The sequence below is a fragment of the Vulpes vulpes genome, chromosome 13 (genome assembly GCF_048418805.1).
Source record: "Vulpes vulpes isolate BD-2025 chromosome 13, VulVul3, whole genome shotgun sequence".
In the NCBI taxonomy this organism is placed as follows: Eukaryota; Metazoa; Chordata; class Mammalia; order Carnivora; family Canidae; genus Vulpes; species Vulpes vulpes.
The window spans coordinates 42,680,147-42,696,067 of record NC_132792.1 but is presented as its reverse complement, the minus strand read 5'-3'; the positions used below and the strand labels follow the sequence as shown (position 1 = coordinate 42,696,067).

Sequence of the window (15,921 nt, the reverse complement as noted above, 5' to 3'; positions counted from 1 at the left end):
AAATTTCTTCTAGATAATTTATTGGAGATTTTTACTGAACTTCTGGAAACCGTTCCACTATGTTGACCAGTTCTTTTTCTACTTTCTCAGTGTTCATCATCTGATAATGCTTCTACTCATTTCTCATCCTTCCCTTGAAATTCTTTGTGAAATAATATACTTAAAAAATGTCAAGTGTTACCCCTATGAGTCTATATAGAGATTTCTGTAGAAATCTGTCTATGTAGATTCATCAGTATCTGGTCCTATCTTGCCATTGATCCCTCTTTACTTCTTTTTCCCCTAAAACAAGATTTTCCTAAACACTATACACTCTCCTATAATTCTTTTTGTCAGTCTACCTCTTGTGGCTTGGAGATACGGGGCTCTGGGAACCCAGAGGAGGTAAATTATATTTATTAATCTCTATTTAGATGTCTCCAGCATTACTCTCTATTCCTTAGGATCTCAGAGAAATATAGATTTACCAATATTTTATGAACAAACGGGATAGAGGATTTTAATCAATATAGATATGTTCTAATTGTTAAGATGAAATGACATCCTTTTTACATTTTCATTGTTATTGTAGTGATTAGGAAATGTCATTTTATTTTTTATCTGCCTGAATTCTAGGGCAAAGACTCTGAGTATAAAAAACATGAAAGAAATGGAATTGAAAGTGAAGATAGAAACGGATGGCGTAAGTTTACTTTTCCTTTGTGTAATAATTAACAATTTTTGTAGTTCAGATAGTTTTAAGGTATCATAAGTAGATAAAGCATAATTTTAAGTACATGATAATTTTATTTTTAATGAGCATGAACTTTCAGTGATATATGTGACCACCATACATGTGGCAGTTGACATGCAACAAGTCAATAGAACAATAAAAATCCTGTATTAGCATTCAGATAAGATGATAGCATGGTCCATAAAACTACAGCTCACAGTGAAATCATGGTCCAGATTAGTTCAGGCATTTGGAAATCTCTTTTTCATTAGCTAAGTTGCATAAAACAGTCAAACTAAACAAATAGTCTATTCCAAATTAAATGATACAAGAAGATAGGGAATAAATAGGGAAGGGAATAAAGCAAGATTGGATCATAGTATTGCTTTTATTTTTTGTAGCACAGTGAGATTGTATTATTAGCAGAGGGTAATTAAGTCCAATGGTTATGGAATGCCAGTAGGATTGGTTTCTTGCACAGTGGACATCTTTTTAAGAAAACAGCTTATGTAAATTGTCTTGCCCTCTCCATGCTTGGGCAAGCCAGTGGTGTTTGAGTTCTAGCTTCTTATTCTGAAAGATGACCAAAACAAATTTAAAACGAGGGGAAAAAATGTTGACTTAAATATTTTGGCAATTTAAAAATATGGCCTCACTTTGAACCTGCTTTGTAAATGTTTGACTAACCATTTTTTTTCTCTATTTATCATGTTCACTTGTTTCAGTACCTCATGATTGGCCTCAAAACAAAGAGAACTGGCCTCCCACCAGAAGGACCAATTGTCAGGGTATTTCTGAGTAGATTGGAAGTAGGAAGTAGGATCAGGAGTCCTTGTGTGACACCCAGGGAAATGGAACATGTGTGAACACATGCAGATGCACACGTGTGTGCATGTGTGTGTGTGTTTAAATTGAAGAATAATTAGCATACATTAGATTCAGTTATACAACGTAGTGATTCAATATTTATATACATTATGGCTTGTGTTTTTAATAAGTGTGAGAAGATTTGCTTCATAGTGAGCTATTAGAGTCCAGAGCCCTCAGAATGTTTGGGGCTCAAGTTTTCCATCAGTGATGGGAATTTTTTTTTTTAATTTTCTTTAAATTTTCCATGAGAATATAGTGCTCACACAAAGTCCCAGACTGGTCTTGGATCCCTGGTCTGTGTATCCACCCTACACATATAGCTATGTACGTTAGCCTTGACATTCATAGCTTTGAAACAGAATTCCAGTTTGTCCATTTTTCAGCTTAAAGATTCTATAGAAGAATACATTCTATCTAATCTGTTCCTTCTTTTCAGGCTAAACATGTGGGCAAGTGAATGAGGGGATTTGTAGGAAGATAAAAATGCCAAAATTCTTCTGTGTCTTTAAACACTGGTTTCAGTGTAGTCGCATACTTGAATAATAACCATGTCACACAGAAATCTTAATTTTATTAGAACATTACGCTTTACTAATTATTTAATATTTTGTATTAAAAATAAGAGGGAGAGAAAGCTAAGAGCAAGATTTGAACATGAGATGGTAGGTGGAGCCGGTCTGCTACTCCTCTCCACTGTTCATGCTCTTCCACCTTCTTCCTGTGAAACATTCATCCTTGACTTGGGAGATCTCTTTTGGGGTGAATTCAACCCCTTTGAGAATTTCTTTTCTGATACAATTTGAATCTCTATTCCTAAACAAATACTTGTTTTTTAAAAAAAATTATGAACTTAAAATAACAGTTTGGCTCAATTACATGGTATGATTGGTGGGTCCATCTTAGATGTGGAGCTTTTTTTTTTTTTTTTTTAAAGATTTTATTTATTTAGTTGACAGAGAGAGAGAGCAAGCATACAAGCAGGGGGAGAAGCAGAGCGAGAAATAGAGGGAGAGGGAGAAGGAGGCTCTCCACTGAGCAAGAAGCCTGTTGCAGGGCTCGATATTAGGACTCTGGGATCATGACCTGAGTTGAAGGCAGACGCTTAACCGACTGAGCCACTCAGGTGCCCCTGATGTGGGGCTTTGTGATAACTAAATATGACAGGCCCAAGAATTGTTTTATTTTTGGTTTGTAAGGGATTTACTCTTTTTTAAAAAGTTTTTATTTTAATTCCAGTTAGTTAACATACAGCGTTATATTAGTTTCAGGTGTACAATATCATGATTCAACACTTCCAAGCATCATCCGGTGCTCATCACCGGTGCTCTCCCTAATCCCCATCACCTATTTAATCCATTCCCTACTTCACCGCCTCCTGGTAACCAGCATTTTCTTCTCTATAATTAGGAGTCTGTTTCTTGACTTGCCTTTGCCTATAAGAAGTTTACTCTTGATTAAAAGTTAATTTGGTAACTTAAGGATTTTGTTTTCTGGAATTGTTTATTTGTAGCAAATCTCACTTTCTAAAGTCTAATCAGTTGTATAGCCATAGAAATGTTTTCAGAGTATGTAGTTTAAAAATGTACCTACTTTAGAAGATGAGGAAGCTGAGAGTAATAACCTAATATTTTCTTTCTTTTATCTTTCCTTCTCTGCCTGTATGCTTCACTATTCCCTGGGTTTCCTCTTCTATGCACGTACTAACGCCTGAAGGAATATTGCTTTATTTAGTTGGTAAGGAGTTATTTCATAGAACTTACCATCTTCTCCATTTCTAGGTCAGACCCCTGCCCCAAAAGTCATGGAGAGCATGATTTCAGTTGCATCCTGAAATTGGTGCCCGAAGACCTGGGCAATGGCCAAAGCAGGCACCTTTTGTTCTCTCTTCCTGTATCTCTTACCTGCATCCTGGCAATCCAGTGTAACCTAGTCCTGCCCACAGTGAAACCATATTCCGATACTACCTCTTGTTTTCTTTCTCCTAATTAGGACTATTGGTCGGCACTTGTAAGCTTATAATTTCAGCCAAAAGAAAGCTATGTCATTTTGAGGTAAATAATTGAGAGTTGATCCTTTAGGACGTATTTTCGTTAAAAAAAATAGTGATGGTCAAGTGAACGAATTTTGAGTTTCTAGATTGTAGGGAAGAGGTACTTTTGGGAGAACAGGGCTTCCTGGTACTCTTTGGATATCCTAGGATGTTGCCTTCCTCAAATCAGTAGGAATAAAGGCCATTTTCTGAAAAGATGCAGACTCATCTCATGGTTTTTAATGTTTCTTAGTAAAGAGGAATTACATATTTTTCCCCAAGAAGCATGATAGTATATTAAGTTCTCCAAATATATTTTAATAATGACAGCCTTGGCTAAGAGATTGCTTCCATCACTGAGTGGCATTTGGATTTGTAAGAGTTGGACTCTTTGGATAGAGTTATCCTCTTATTTCATTCAGAACTCTGAATTTATTCCTATTCTCCTCCAAAAGGAAACCTTGCAGCAGGTGAAGATTATCTCAATAAACAACCCACTTGTTTTCCTGAATGCAAAGAAGTTTCATACTGATCTAATGAACATAATACAAAAGGAAAATGCCAGCAACCAGCTACTGGATGATGTCAGCAAGGTAGGATCTTCTAGTTCATGATTACAACAATGTACTAAAAATAACCTTATATCATGATACTAAGATAGGAATCCTGAAATATAATACATTATAAGAGTGCTTGGAAACCTCTCCCTCAGCAAAGCCTTATATTGTGTTATACTTTTCATTCGGTCCTTGTAGTTAGTTTTTAGGTAATCACTCTCATTCATTTGTTTTTTCGTTCATTCATTCATTATTTCATTCAGCATATGTATCCAGTACACACATATGTGTACTAGGTACTATAACCCTGAGAAGAATAAATAAGACAAATCATTTAGCTTAAAAGACCTTTTACCAAGAGAAAGAAGAGTCAGATCCAAATCTAAAAGAGGTAGAATATGATATATGACTTCAGAGAAGCATAAACTGTTGCTATCATTATAATCATTTTAAAAAACTAGCATTCTTTATCTCCACAAGTTATCTTCATTAACAGAGATATCAAATGTACATCAGGTTGGTTTTATGTAAATAAGCTGTGATTATTTGAATCCTTAATTAAGCCCTTAAGCATGGACTTTGGAGCTGCCTGGGTTTGCCATTGATGAGCTATGGGAACTTAACTGATTTAATTAAACCTTTTGTGATTCAATTTCTTGATCTATAATCAGGATGATTAAATGAGTTAATATATGTAAGGCACTCAAAATACTATCTGGCCTACTCAATACTATAAAATGTTAACTAATATTAGTTTGATTGAGCACAAGTAGTACCCTCTCCATGAAGTTTTCCATTACTAGTCCAGATTACAAAGGTCTCTTCTTCTTGTATCCTTGAGCATATGTTATCCCCAGTCACTTAGGTAGATAGGAAGTATTGACTTCCATGTCTAGCATCTCAGGAGCTGTCCAGTAGCACAGTCCTGTTCCTTGCAGCTTTATGCTTCTGCCTCTGGGCCTCATACTGATCCAAACCACAGAGGCCCTAAACAAAGGATCAGATATATAATTTGCTGGGCACAGTGCAAAATGAAAATGTGATGGCCCTTGTTCAACAATTACTAAGAATTTCGAGATGGCTTTCGCAGAGCATTCAGCCAGGTAGGGGACCCTTCTAAGCATGGGATCCTGTATGACCACATAAGTTGCAAGTTTATGAGCCTGGCCCTGCCTGTGTTTCTCCAGCCCTGTCTTTTCCTCTCACTATACTCTTTAGGATGTCACTTTCAGCAGATCATTAGGAACCCTACCTGTGATTTTTGTTGAGAACTTGCACTCATGACAAAGATGGACATACATTCCTAGTTGTTCATATTGGACACAAGGCCTCTTTCTTTTACAAAACCATGCTTACCTCATAGCAATGTTTAGCTGTATCATGAGATAGGCAGGTTCTTGTGGCTGATACAAGCTCACAACCGCCATACACATTAATATTGTGGGAAAATTCGTCCACAGTTCCAAATAATCTAATTAACCCATAAAAAAAACTTGTAGTCTTATTTTATCAAATTGTAAATTTACTTTTTGAAATTATATGCTTCTTTGTAGGCTTTATCATGTCTAATAGAGTATCTGACATAAATATTTTTATAACCAGTTGTTGTATTGATAATTGATAATATTTCCTGTAGAATATTTTCCTGCAAGACTAAGGTGTTTTCAGAAATTGAAAATTGGCATGTGGTTTATCTTGTAGCATATTAAGTCAGAAATAAACCTAATAATAAATGCAGCCTTCTGAGAAGAGGTTCCACATATATTTTTACCTTCTTGGGACTTAAGAAATTTGAGTTTTAATAATCAAGTAGAGTTCATTGAATCTAGGTTATTGATACATAATGACATCCAAAGGGATTCTTTAACTCAGAATTGTATGGTGGTGAGAAAGGATTTCTTGAGAGTATGTTTCACTCTAATGAGAATAATGCAAATATTATTTGTATTTTCACACTGTGAGTTTTAAAGGATATACTGTGCTCTGCATAGCGGTCCATGCTTCTGTCTTAGACTGGGGTGCTCTGCTGGGTCCTTGGTCTTCTCTTGCAGCTGCATTTTCAATGGTAGATGGTAGTGATGGAAGGTCATTTAAAACACCTGAGGGTAAGAAGAATCATATTATATTCAAAACACAAACTGATAAAGGATTTCCTGTTTTGTTACGCTGTGACAATATGCTTCCTATATGTCATCATTATATATCTTCCCGAATGTTAAATCTTAGATTTGAGGGTGCAAGTGTTTATTGGATTCATGTTCTTTATTATATAGGTTATATATTTTTATACAGTTTTAAATTTAAATTCAACTTGCCAACATATAGTATAACACCCAGTGCTCATCCCATCAATTGCCCTCCTCATTCCCATCCCCCCATCCTTCTCCCCTTCCACAACCCTTTGTTTCCCAGAGTTAGGAGTCTCTTAGAGTTTGTCTCCCTCTCTAATTTTTACCACTCAGTTCCCCTCCTTTCCCTTATACTCTCATATAATAATAGCCATTTTGTGATCTAACTTTGCAAAGGAGGTTTCAGTCTGCTGTTTATCCAAAATTTTCTTTTGCTCAGACAAGGTATTTTTTTTTAAATACACTTAAATTTTTGAATCAGTTTAAGACTTACAAAAAAATTGAAAAGTGTTAGTACAGACAGTTCCTATACACCCTGCACCATATAATTTTGCTGTTATTAACACCTTGGATTAGTGTGATGTTATTTGTTACAATCAATGACCCTATACAGATACATTATCATTAACTAAAAAGTTCATGCTCTATTCAGATTTCTTTAGTTTTACCAAGTGTCCTTTTTCTGTTCCAGGATTCCATCCAGGATATCACATTACATATAGTTGTTGTGCCTCCTTAGATTCTGTTTCGTTGTAACAGTTTCCCAGGCTTTTCCTTTTTGTTAACCTTGATAGTTTTGAGTAGTATTGGTCAGGTATTTTGTAGAATATCCTTCTGTTGGAATTTAGCATGGTAAAACCAGGGATATGGGGTTTTAGGAGTAAAAACTATAGAGGCAAAGCACCATTTTCATCACGTCATATCAAAGGTACACACTATCAACATGATGTTCCTTGTTGTTAACCTTGATCATCCTGCACGTTGTAGGATTTGTCAGGTTTTCTCACTGGAAAGTTACTGTTTCTACCATTTACATACTGTTATCTTTGGAAGCAAATCACTATGTGCAGCCCCACATAAAAAGTTTGGAGTTATATACTTCACCTCCTTGAGGGTGGAGTATCTACATAAATTATTGGAAATTCTTTTGCAGATATCAGACAAGATTAAATATAAGAAGGAAAAGCAACTCACATTCATTGAATGTCTCTCAAGGGCTAGTCCCTTTAATTAGACTAACTTAATCATCACCAGCCCCGTGATGTACGTGGCATTGTCTGAATGCTACAAAAAAGGAAGATTGAGATTTAGAAATGTAAAATAACCTGGTAGAAATACAGCTGATAACGGTCAGAGCCAGAATTAAAGTATATAAGCTGCACCATTGGGTATCAAGAGAAAATCGATGTTCCTTAAGATGAAACTGATTTGATGGGAGAAGTGGTATAATGTAGTGCTTGGGAGCAGGAGGTTCTGAATGGAAAAGCATGAGCTTTGGTTTTAGCCAAGGTTCTTACTAGCTTTGTGACTTTGGTCAAGTTATTTAACCTTTCCAGTCTTTGGCTCCTTCCTATGGAAAATGAGATGAGTAACTTCATAGGCTTTTTCTGAGGATCATATAATTAAATTAGAGAACTTGGTGTATAGTAAGTAGTCAAAAATATCAATTACTATCATCGTCATCAACATTTGAGAAGAAGATAGCATGTGATCTCATTAGAGGCATCAATTATTGTCAGTTTCAAAGAGCTTTAATTGTAGGATGCAGAGTTATTTTCATTTTCTAGCATTTCCATAAATCAGGACGGTTTCTCAGGCATTTTCATGGAGCTGTAGATGAACAGTTCACTTTCATATAATATGAGATATATGGCCAATGGCTCTCTCTCAGAGAATGTTGTGTGAATGAGGTTAATTTCTGATTGGATACACTACATGAAAACAGATGCAAATATTTGATTCCTGGTCAAAAGTCAAAACAAACTTAATCTTGCAGAAAATGTTCTAAACAAGATAGTCTGACTTTGAAATGCAAGTTATTTACTGAGCTAATAAATACTTAGAACCAATGATCATTTTATTATTTCAATGTGTTGTATTTATCATTCTGAAAAAAAAAGACTAGTGAAAAATAATATTTGGAGCCTAGTTTTTTTTTTTATTATTTATGGAGAAAAGAAAGATGTGCTGTTTTCAGGGGCAGAAGTGAATTTTTATAATGTTATTCTTCTTTATATTCATTTTCATTTCAGTGTGAACAAAATACGTTGCTCAATTCTCTATCCAATGGCAACTGCAATGGTGAGTTAGCTTAACAAAAAATCTAAGTGTTTGGACTTGAATATAGACCAGAGAATAAATCCTCTTTCCTTTTCCTGCCACTCTCCCTCCCTCTACTGTCTTCCTCATCCTTCTCTCTCTGCCCCACCTCCCTCCCTTCCTTTGTCTTCCACCTCCCTTCCCTATTCTACCCTTCTCCCCCTTCTCTTCTTATTTCTACTTCTACTACTCTCTTCCTCCCCTGTCTTCTCTCTCTCCTCCTTCACTCCTCCTTCACTTCCTCCTGCTTCCTTCCCCGCTTCCTCCATCTTCTCCTCCTTTCCCTCTTTCTCCTCTTTCTATCTCACTTCCTGCTTTCTTTTAGAAGTAAATTTAAGTAAAGATGTATAAACCTACACAGGATGAAAATGTAAAACCTTATTACAAGGTGTTTAAAATACTTGCAACACTTAGGTGTTTATGAATAAATAGAAGGAACTGCAACGTCCATTGGTTAGAATGCTCAATATTGAAAAGATATGTTTTATTTATGTTGATTTATAAATATAAATATAATCCCTATTAAAATTCCAATAGGACATTTTAATGGCAATTGGCAAGCTTATTCTAAATTTTGTGTAGAAATTGAAAAAGCCAAGAATAGGCCAAAACACTCTTGAAATATGTGAACAAGGGGGAGAGAATGTTTTCTTAATTATGAAGATACGTTATAATGCTCTAAAAATCAATGCAGTATTGTATGGGTTCCAAGATAAATGAACAGATCATAGGACAAAGTAGAGAGCCCAAAAGGAGAGAAAAATCTCACACATACTGGTGTTCGATTTGTGACAAAAGTGGCGCTGCAGAGCAGTGAGGGAAGGACAGTCTTACTAATATACAGTGATGAGACAATCATGTGTCTACAATGAGTGAAATTATTCATTCAATTCAAATACCATACCCCCAAATCAGTACCAGGTGAATCAATATCCCAAGAGTGGTAAACAAAGTATAAATTTAGAAGTGAATTAGGAGAAAATGAACAAGATATGCAAGGTATTAAGCATAGAAAATTATCTTTAAACTTTGCTACATCAGTATTAAGAGTTTTTGTTTAACGAAAGCCACCAAATAATGCATGAGAAGACAAGCCAGAATGGAAGAAGATAGATATAACATATAACATGGAGAAAGGACTGTACTCCTCTATGAATCAATAAATAAAAAAGGCAGAAGACCCAAAAGAAATGAGGAAAAGCCATGAAGCATGCATTTTCAAATTTACCAGTAAACATGTGAGAATATGCTTGACTATTACAGTAATTACTGGAGAAATGAACATTAAATATATATATGCATATATAAGTGGGTACATACATGTATGTGTATATATATGTGTATGTGTGTATAAATATATATAATTGTAAAGATTTAAAAGTCTGAGAATGCCAAAGGGTAGTGAGAATGTAGGATAAGAAGTCTCCTACAATGCTGGTGGGGGTGTAAACTGTTGCAACACCCTAGAAAACAGCTTGGAAAAGCTGTATGAAATTAAAGATATACATACCCTATGAACAGCAGTTCCACTCCTACTTATGCAACCTGAAGAAATGAGAGTTTGTGTACAGCCGATTACACAAATAAGAATATTCACAACAGTATTATTTGTAAAACTGTTCAAAACTGTCCTGAAAACAACTCATATTTCCAAAAAAGGTAGCAGATACACATATACACATATAAACTGTGGTATATTATGCACTTGAGTTTTTATTTGATATATTTATTATTTGGTATACTTTTATAATAAAGAAAGTTGGAAAAGTCTTATATAAAACATAATAGGGGATCGCTAGGTGGCTCAGCGGTTTGGCCCCTGCCTTTGGCCCAGGGCCTGATCCTGGAGTCCTGGGATCGAGTCCCACATCGGGCTCCCTGCGTGGAGCCTGCTTCTCCCTCTGCCTGTGTCTCTGCCTCTCTCTCTCTCTCTCTCTCTCTGTGTGTGTCTCTCATGAATAAATAAATAAAATCTTGAAAAAAAAACATAATAGGCTTAAGAAAAGCAAGACAAAGGAAGCATAGTATAAAATTCCAAGTCCATTTATATAAACTTAAAAAACAGAAAAGTCTGACTTACATTAATTTTCATACTTCTAAGTACAATAAAAAAAAGAAATCTGTTGATATTCGTACCTGGAAACATACAAGATTGTTCATAGTAGCTTTCTTTATAATTCCCCCAAATCTGGAAACAACTGAAATATCCATTAACAGTACAATGAATAAAGGTCATATGGAATGTTTATATAAGAGGATAACATATTATAATACTTTCTGTATTAGTATATAAAATATATTCTGAATGAACATATAACATATAGAGTAGAATAACATAAATGTTATATAAATACCTAAATCAGTGGCATTGATCCATATCAACATGGATGTCAGCTTCTCTGGTCTTTACTGAATTTGTGTAGTAAATTTACTTTTTTCTTGCCTGATGCTCTCAAAGAATGCTTGCACAATACTGCTCTAGTACTGATTTAATGACCATTTCTTGAATGCCTAATTCTCCTGCCTATCTAGAAACTTTTTAAGGATGTTCTTACCCCTGCCTCTCACTAGGCCAGGCCCACTTTTCACAGGGCAGCAGCTGATGGGCATCGTCACCTTTGCTGTGTCCCTTCTGTAATAGTCAGAATTAGCTGATACTAGAACTAGGAAAGAGTATTTCTCCCAGTATCCTCCTCCTCTCCTTCTTTTGACACCCTACGGTATCCTGGGTCTTCTCATCTCTCTTTGTTCAGAAACACCGTCTTACTCTTCCCTCTCTGTGCTTTAAATGCTAAGGATGTGTTTACTGTTCATGTTCTTGATTTTTTCCCTCCCATTTAATTACTAAAACCTATAACTCTCGGTTTTATTACCTCTATATTTTCACTCTGTGACTCTGATTCTGTCTTTAATCATGCGCAAAATGAATTAGTACTTTTTTTTTTTTCTGCTACGAGACATTCTTGGTTTTAATCCATGGATAGAAAATATCCAGTGTCCCATGCTCACCTCAACCAGAGCTAGTAGATCAAGGCATGTCCTCCAAGGAGCCAGGGTAGCCTGAGAATCTTCTCAGCCCGGGGCTGCAGGCAGCTACTGCAGACGGTTGGTGTTAACATGCAAGAGGAGATGTAATCGCCATCTTGGCTATACTGTGCTCTGTGATGTAATGACAGATTACTATGAAATTAATCTGTACTTGATTAAAGTAAATGATTAATCTTTACTTTAAAATCCGTCTTATGATTCATCCTAAGCTGAAGATCGAGTGCCCACTCCTCCTCAGCACACCACCTAAAGCCCTTCCTTATCTTCTTGAACTGCTTTCCCTTTTACTCCACATCACACATGTCTTCTGTCCAAGTCTGATAAATCAGTCCCCATACCTAGTGCAGTCATCCAGGGCTCTGAGCTTTTATTTGGATTCTCCTGAATGGCACCATCTCCTCAATCTGCCAATCCAAACCTTGTAATATCTTCAAGATTTAGTAGAGAAGTCAAGTCAATTGAAGGACACACTGCTTGGCAATTCCATTAGGTAGAGAAGGAAGTCAACCAGACCCATGCGGGGGACTGTACAGTCCACGCAGCCTGGTATTCAGTATCTTCAGCTGTGAAACGGAGACCATAGTAATAGAAAAGCAGAGATATCACGTGCTTCACTCAGTCATATATTATATGGTTACAGAGTTGTTCTTATTCTGCATATTTTCCTTCCAACTAGAGTTTTAAGGCAAGAAATGAATTAAAATGTTCACTGCATTGTCCTTCATGGTCCAATGAACACTCGGTCAGCGAATGAAAATTATGATGGACAGTATTTGTATAGCACTTGACAGTTTTCAAAGTACATTCTTCTTGATAACTCCAAAAAGGGTAATAAGTAAATACTGTACTTCCATTTTCAAATAGGTGATAGGATACTCTTCATTTTACTGATCAAGAAGTTGGGGGCCATAGGGGTTAATGAACTTGCTCTGAATCATGCAATTAGTTAGGGACAGAGTCAGGACTCAGGTCTCTGTTGCAGGCGGGTATGCATACTGGAAGGGGAAGAGAATTAAAAAATCCACTCTCCTGACAATAATTTTCACAGAAGGGGAAGATTCATAGTTGAGCACCTGATTGAATAATCAAAATATATGAAACCAGCTATATAAATTATAAGATGGCAGTCATCATATTCATCTGAATGAAAACAAAAATTGCTCAAATGTGAAGAAGTCTCCCATTATTATGTGGAGACTCTGTCCCCAAAACATTGTAGTGCCATTGTGCCATTCCCAAGAGGCACTCCTGTGCACATCTTAGGGTTCTGGTTTTCCAAGTGTACCTCCACTTGCCTTCTCCCCTGCTTGACTTCTACACATTCTCCAGATCTCAGCTCATGCGTTCTGTTCTTCTTTTTATTCCTGCATTAATTGATTCGTGTCCCTTGCCCACAGCAGATGTTTCTGGTATTCACTGAACATCCACGAAGTCCTGGGCACCATGACAGGCACTGTATGGTCAAGGGTGAAGAAGGCAGGTGTGACTTCTGCTGTCACAGATCCTGAAGTCTAAAACAATTCCCCCCCCCAAAAAAAAATAAAAATAAAAAATAAAATAAAACAAGTTCCCTGCCCTCACCACCACTCCTCACCCCCCAAACCAGCAACCCAGGTGTACTGGTTTCTACTGCCACTGTAACAAATTACCACAAACTTAGTGGCTTAGAACAACACACATGTATTCTCTTAAGTTTTACAGGACAATTTTAGAGGCTGAAATGAATCTCACAGGAGAAATTCAAAGTTTTGGCAGAGTTATATTCTTCCTGGAGGCTCTAGAGGAGAATCCATTTACTTCTTTGCTCTTTCCAACTTCTAGAAGCCATCCGTATTCCATGACTCCTGGCCCCTTCCTCCATCTTCAAACCAAATTTCTCTTTGACTTCTTATTCCACCACCACATCTTCTCTCATTCCCACCTTCCGGCCTTCCTCTCATCAAGACCCTTGTGATTATTGGACCCTCCTGGATGATCTAGGGTAATGTCCCTATCTTAAGGTGGTTAACTTAAAGCCACAGAATTCTTTTTGCTATGTTAACATGTTTACAGGCCTGGGATTAAGATGTGGGCATCCTTGGAGGCCATTATTCTGTTTACCACACCAGGTCACTCTCCTCTATCTCCCTTAGCACTCTGTGCATAATTTTTCCATCCTTCAGAATATTTCATATTACGAGTTCAATCAGCTGGTTTCTTGCTTTGGTTGTGAGTCTTTTGAGGGCAAGGCCCATCATCCTTCTTGTTTCCATTCTACTTGCCTTACTTAGGACACCATTCAGAGCCCTGAATATGTCTGTGTAGACTGACTGCTTGAAGGAATGAATGAACGAATGACATGCCTGATAATATGTGCACATGTTTTCCAAGGAGAATGTTGTGGTTTGTTCTAAATATTTCATAGCTCCTTGTTTTCTTGAGAAATTAGAGATGTAAATCTGCTTCTCAATAGTTAATTGATATCAACAGAAAATTCCTTCTCTTAAAAAATTATGAGTGACTCACAGACTGTCAAGAACCTTTTGAAGTATATGAAAAGCACTCCTAAATTATGCAACTATGAATACTTTTTAATTAAAGGAGTTAATGAATATTCTACAGGAAAGAGCTGGCTTCCACAGTCTGGAGTTAATTGCCCACCCACACCTGATGGTTAATTTCTTTCTGAAATGTTGTTTTTTGTAGATAAAGCCCATCATTTACCACATCCCACATGGGTATAGATTAGTTGTCTCCTTTGCACATGCTCCAAGCTTACCTCATTTTGCTTAAGGCAGGATATTAGCTGTGAATTCACTTTATTCTTTTCTACGACAACGTGATTTTTATTGCACTGGTTGATTTACTTAGAAGCTTAGAACACAAGGTTATAGCCATAAAATCAGTACAATGGTAGAGCTGAGAGGGTACTGTGTGAAAGAAAACTTCACTTATTTTTGGAAAGATTTCAGAAGTCTCCATTGTATTTAAATTTTCATTTCAGTGAATTGGTAACTTTACCACTAAAGATGTCTTTTTTATTTGGAAAAGGCATCATTAATTGCTCCTCTTAAAATAGCTTACTTAAATTATTATCTATAACTACATGGCACAATTCTGGTTTTTTTTTTTTAGATTTTATTTATTTATTTATTCATTATTCTTGAGAGACACAGAGAGAGAGGCAGAGACACAGGCAGAGGGAGAACAGGCTGTAGGGAGCCCAATGCGGGACTCGATTCCAGGACCCCAGGATCATGACCTGAGCAGAAGGCAGACGCTCAACCACTGAGCCACCCAGGTGTCCCATGGGAACAATTCTTTTTTTTTTTCATTTTAGATGGTATGAAAATATACTCTATTTTGATTAAAAGAACAAGAAAGAGGAAACTGAGTGTAAAAATGAAAGACAAAGCAAGCACACTGAGACAATAGAAGGGAAATTTTTGTACTGTTATGATAAAACCCAAACATTTTTACAGTTAGCAGTCTATTGATACTCACATTATGAAATAACTATAAGAAAATATAGAGAATGACGAGTGCAATTTACAAATGAAATAAGTATGATAGGTTAGGGAAGAAAAAGTAATTGTTTCTTAAAAGTTTTTCTGTACCTTTTACCACCGTTTTCTGGTAATTGAGATCCAGTGATCAATCCCTCTAAATAACACCTCAATAGATTGTTTTCTCACTGTAGTACTGAGTTCAGATTGACAAATACATTTCTTGTAAACTCCTGGTGTCTTCCTGAAGTGGTGAGTTGATAAAAATTCTAAGATCTTTGACCTCAGTGGAAAAAGTACTGTGATTGGTTAGCCATGTTTGTCTGGATAAGGAATGGAGATGATAGAACTCATGCCATATTCTAATAGTTATAGATCATAATTTATGTGGCCTCTTTCAGGAAAAATAATGAATTGACATTTTTTGACATTTCTAAATAAAACAATTGCTAATATTTTTTCATATTAAAATTAATTTTTTCCAAACCTCTTTTGTAAATAGTACCAATGACAATTATGTTTCCTAGTAAATAAAGAATGAGGCTTAAAGATCTCAGAAAAATTAATGTTTTTTAAAAATTTTGGGGATTAAATATTAATGTTATTTGTTTTCTACAGAATTTCTTGAACTAACAATTTAAGTGTAGCTTATTTTGAAATATGCACTATTTTGTAAAAGATATATGTCATTTGTTAAGAATGGTACTGTATGGATGGAAAAATGAGCTATAGAAATTCTGATATCAAATTGAGTCATCATCATCATTTTAAG

The 15,921-nt window shown here is 36.0% G+C and overlaps 1 protein-coding gene and 1 long non-coding RNA gene across 3 annotated transcripts in view; one reads left to right on the top strand and one right to left on the bottom strand.

Annotated features, from left to right (window-relative positions):
• The window catches only part of SLC26A7 (solute carrier family 26 member 7), a 114,159-nt gene that overhangs the window by 86,696 nt on the left and 11,542 nt on the right, over positions 1 to 15,921 (top strand). For both annotated transcript variants that reach the window (XR_011996581.1, XM_026013462.2), the window contains exons 13-15: positions 616 to 682; positions 4,067 to 4,204; positions 8,550 to 8,598. Coding sequence is in view for 1 of the 2 variants with exons in the window: in XM_026013462.2 (XP_025869247.1) it covers positions 616 to 682; positions 4,067 to 4,204; positions 8,550 to 8,598 (254 nt within the window). In the remaining variant the exon portion in view is untranslated. The remainder of the gene's footprint in view (positions 1 to 615; positions 683 to 4,066; positions 4,205 to 8,549; positions 8,599 to 15,921) is intronic.
• LOC140595167 (uncharacterized) lies at positions 2,789 to 15,387 on the bottom strand. Its single transcript, XR_011996582.1, has 4 exons — positions 15,261 to 15,387; positions 11,626 to 11,775; positions 10,127 to 10,161; positions 2,789 to 6,267 (listed from the first exon to the last, which is right to left on the bottom strand). It is a non-coding gene; the product is annotated as an uncharacterized lncRNA (long non-coding RNA).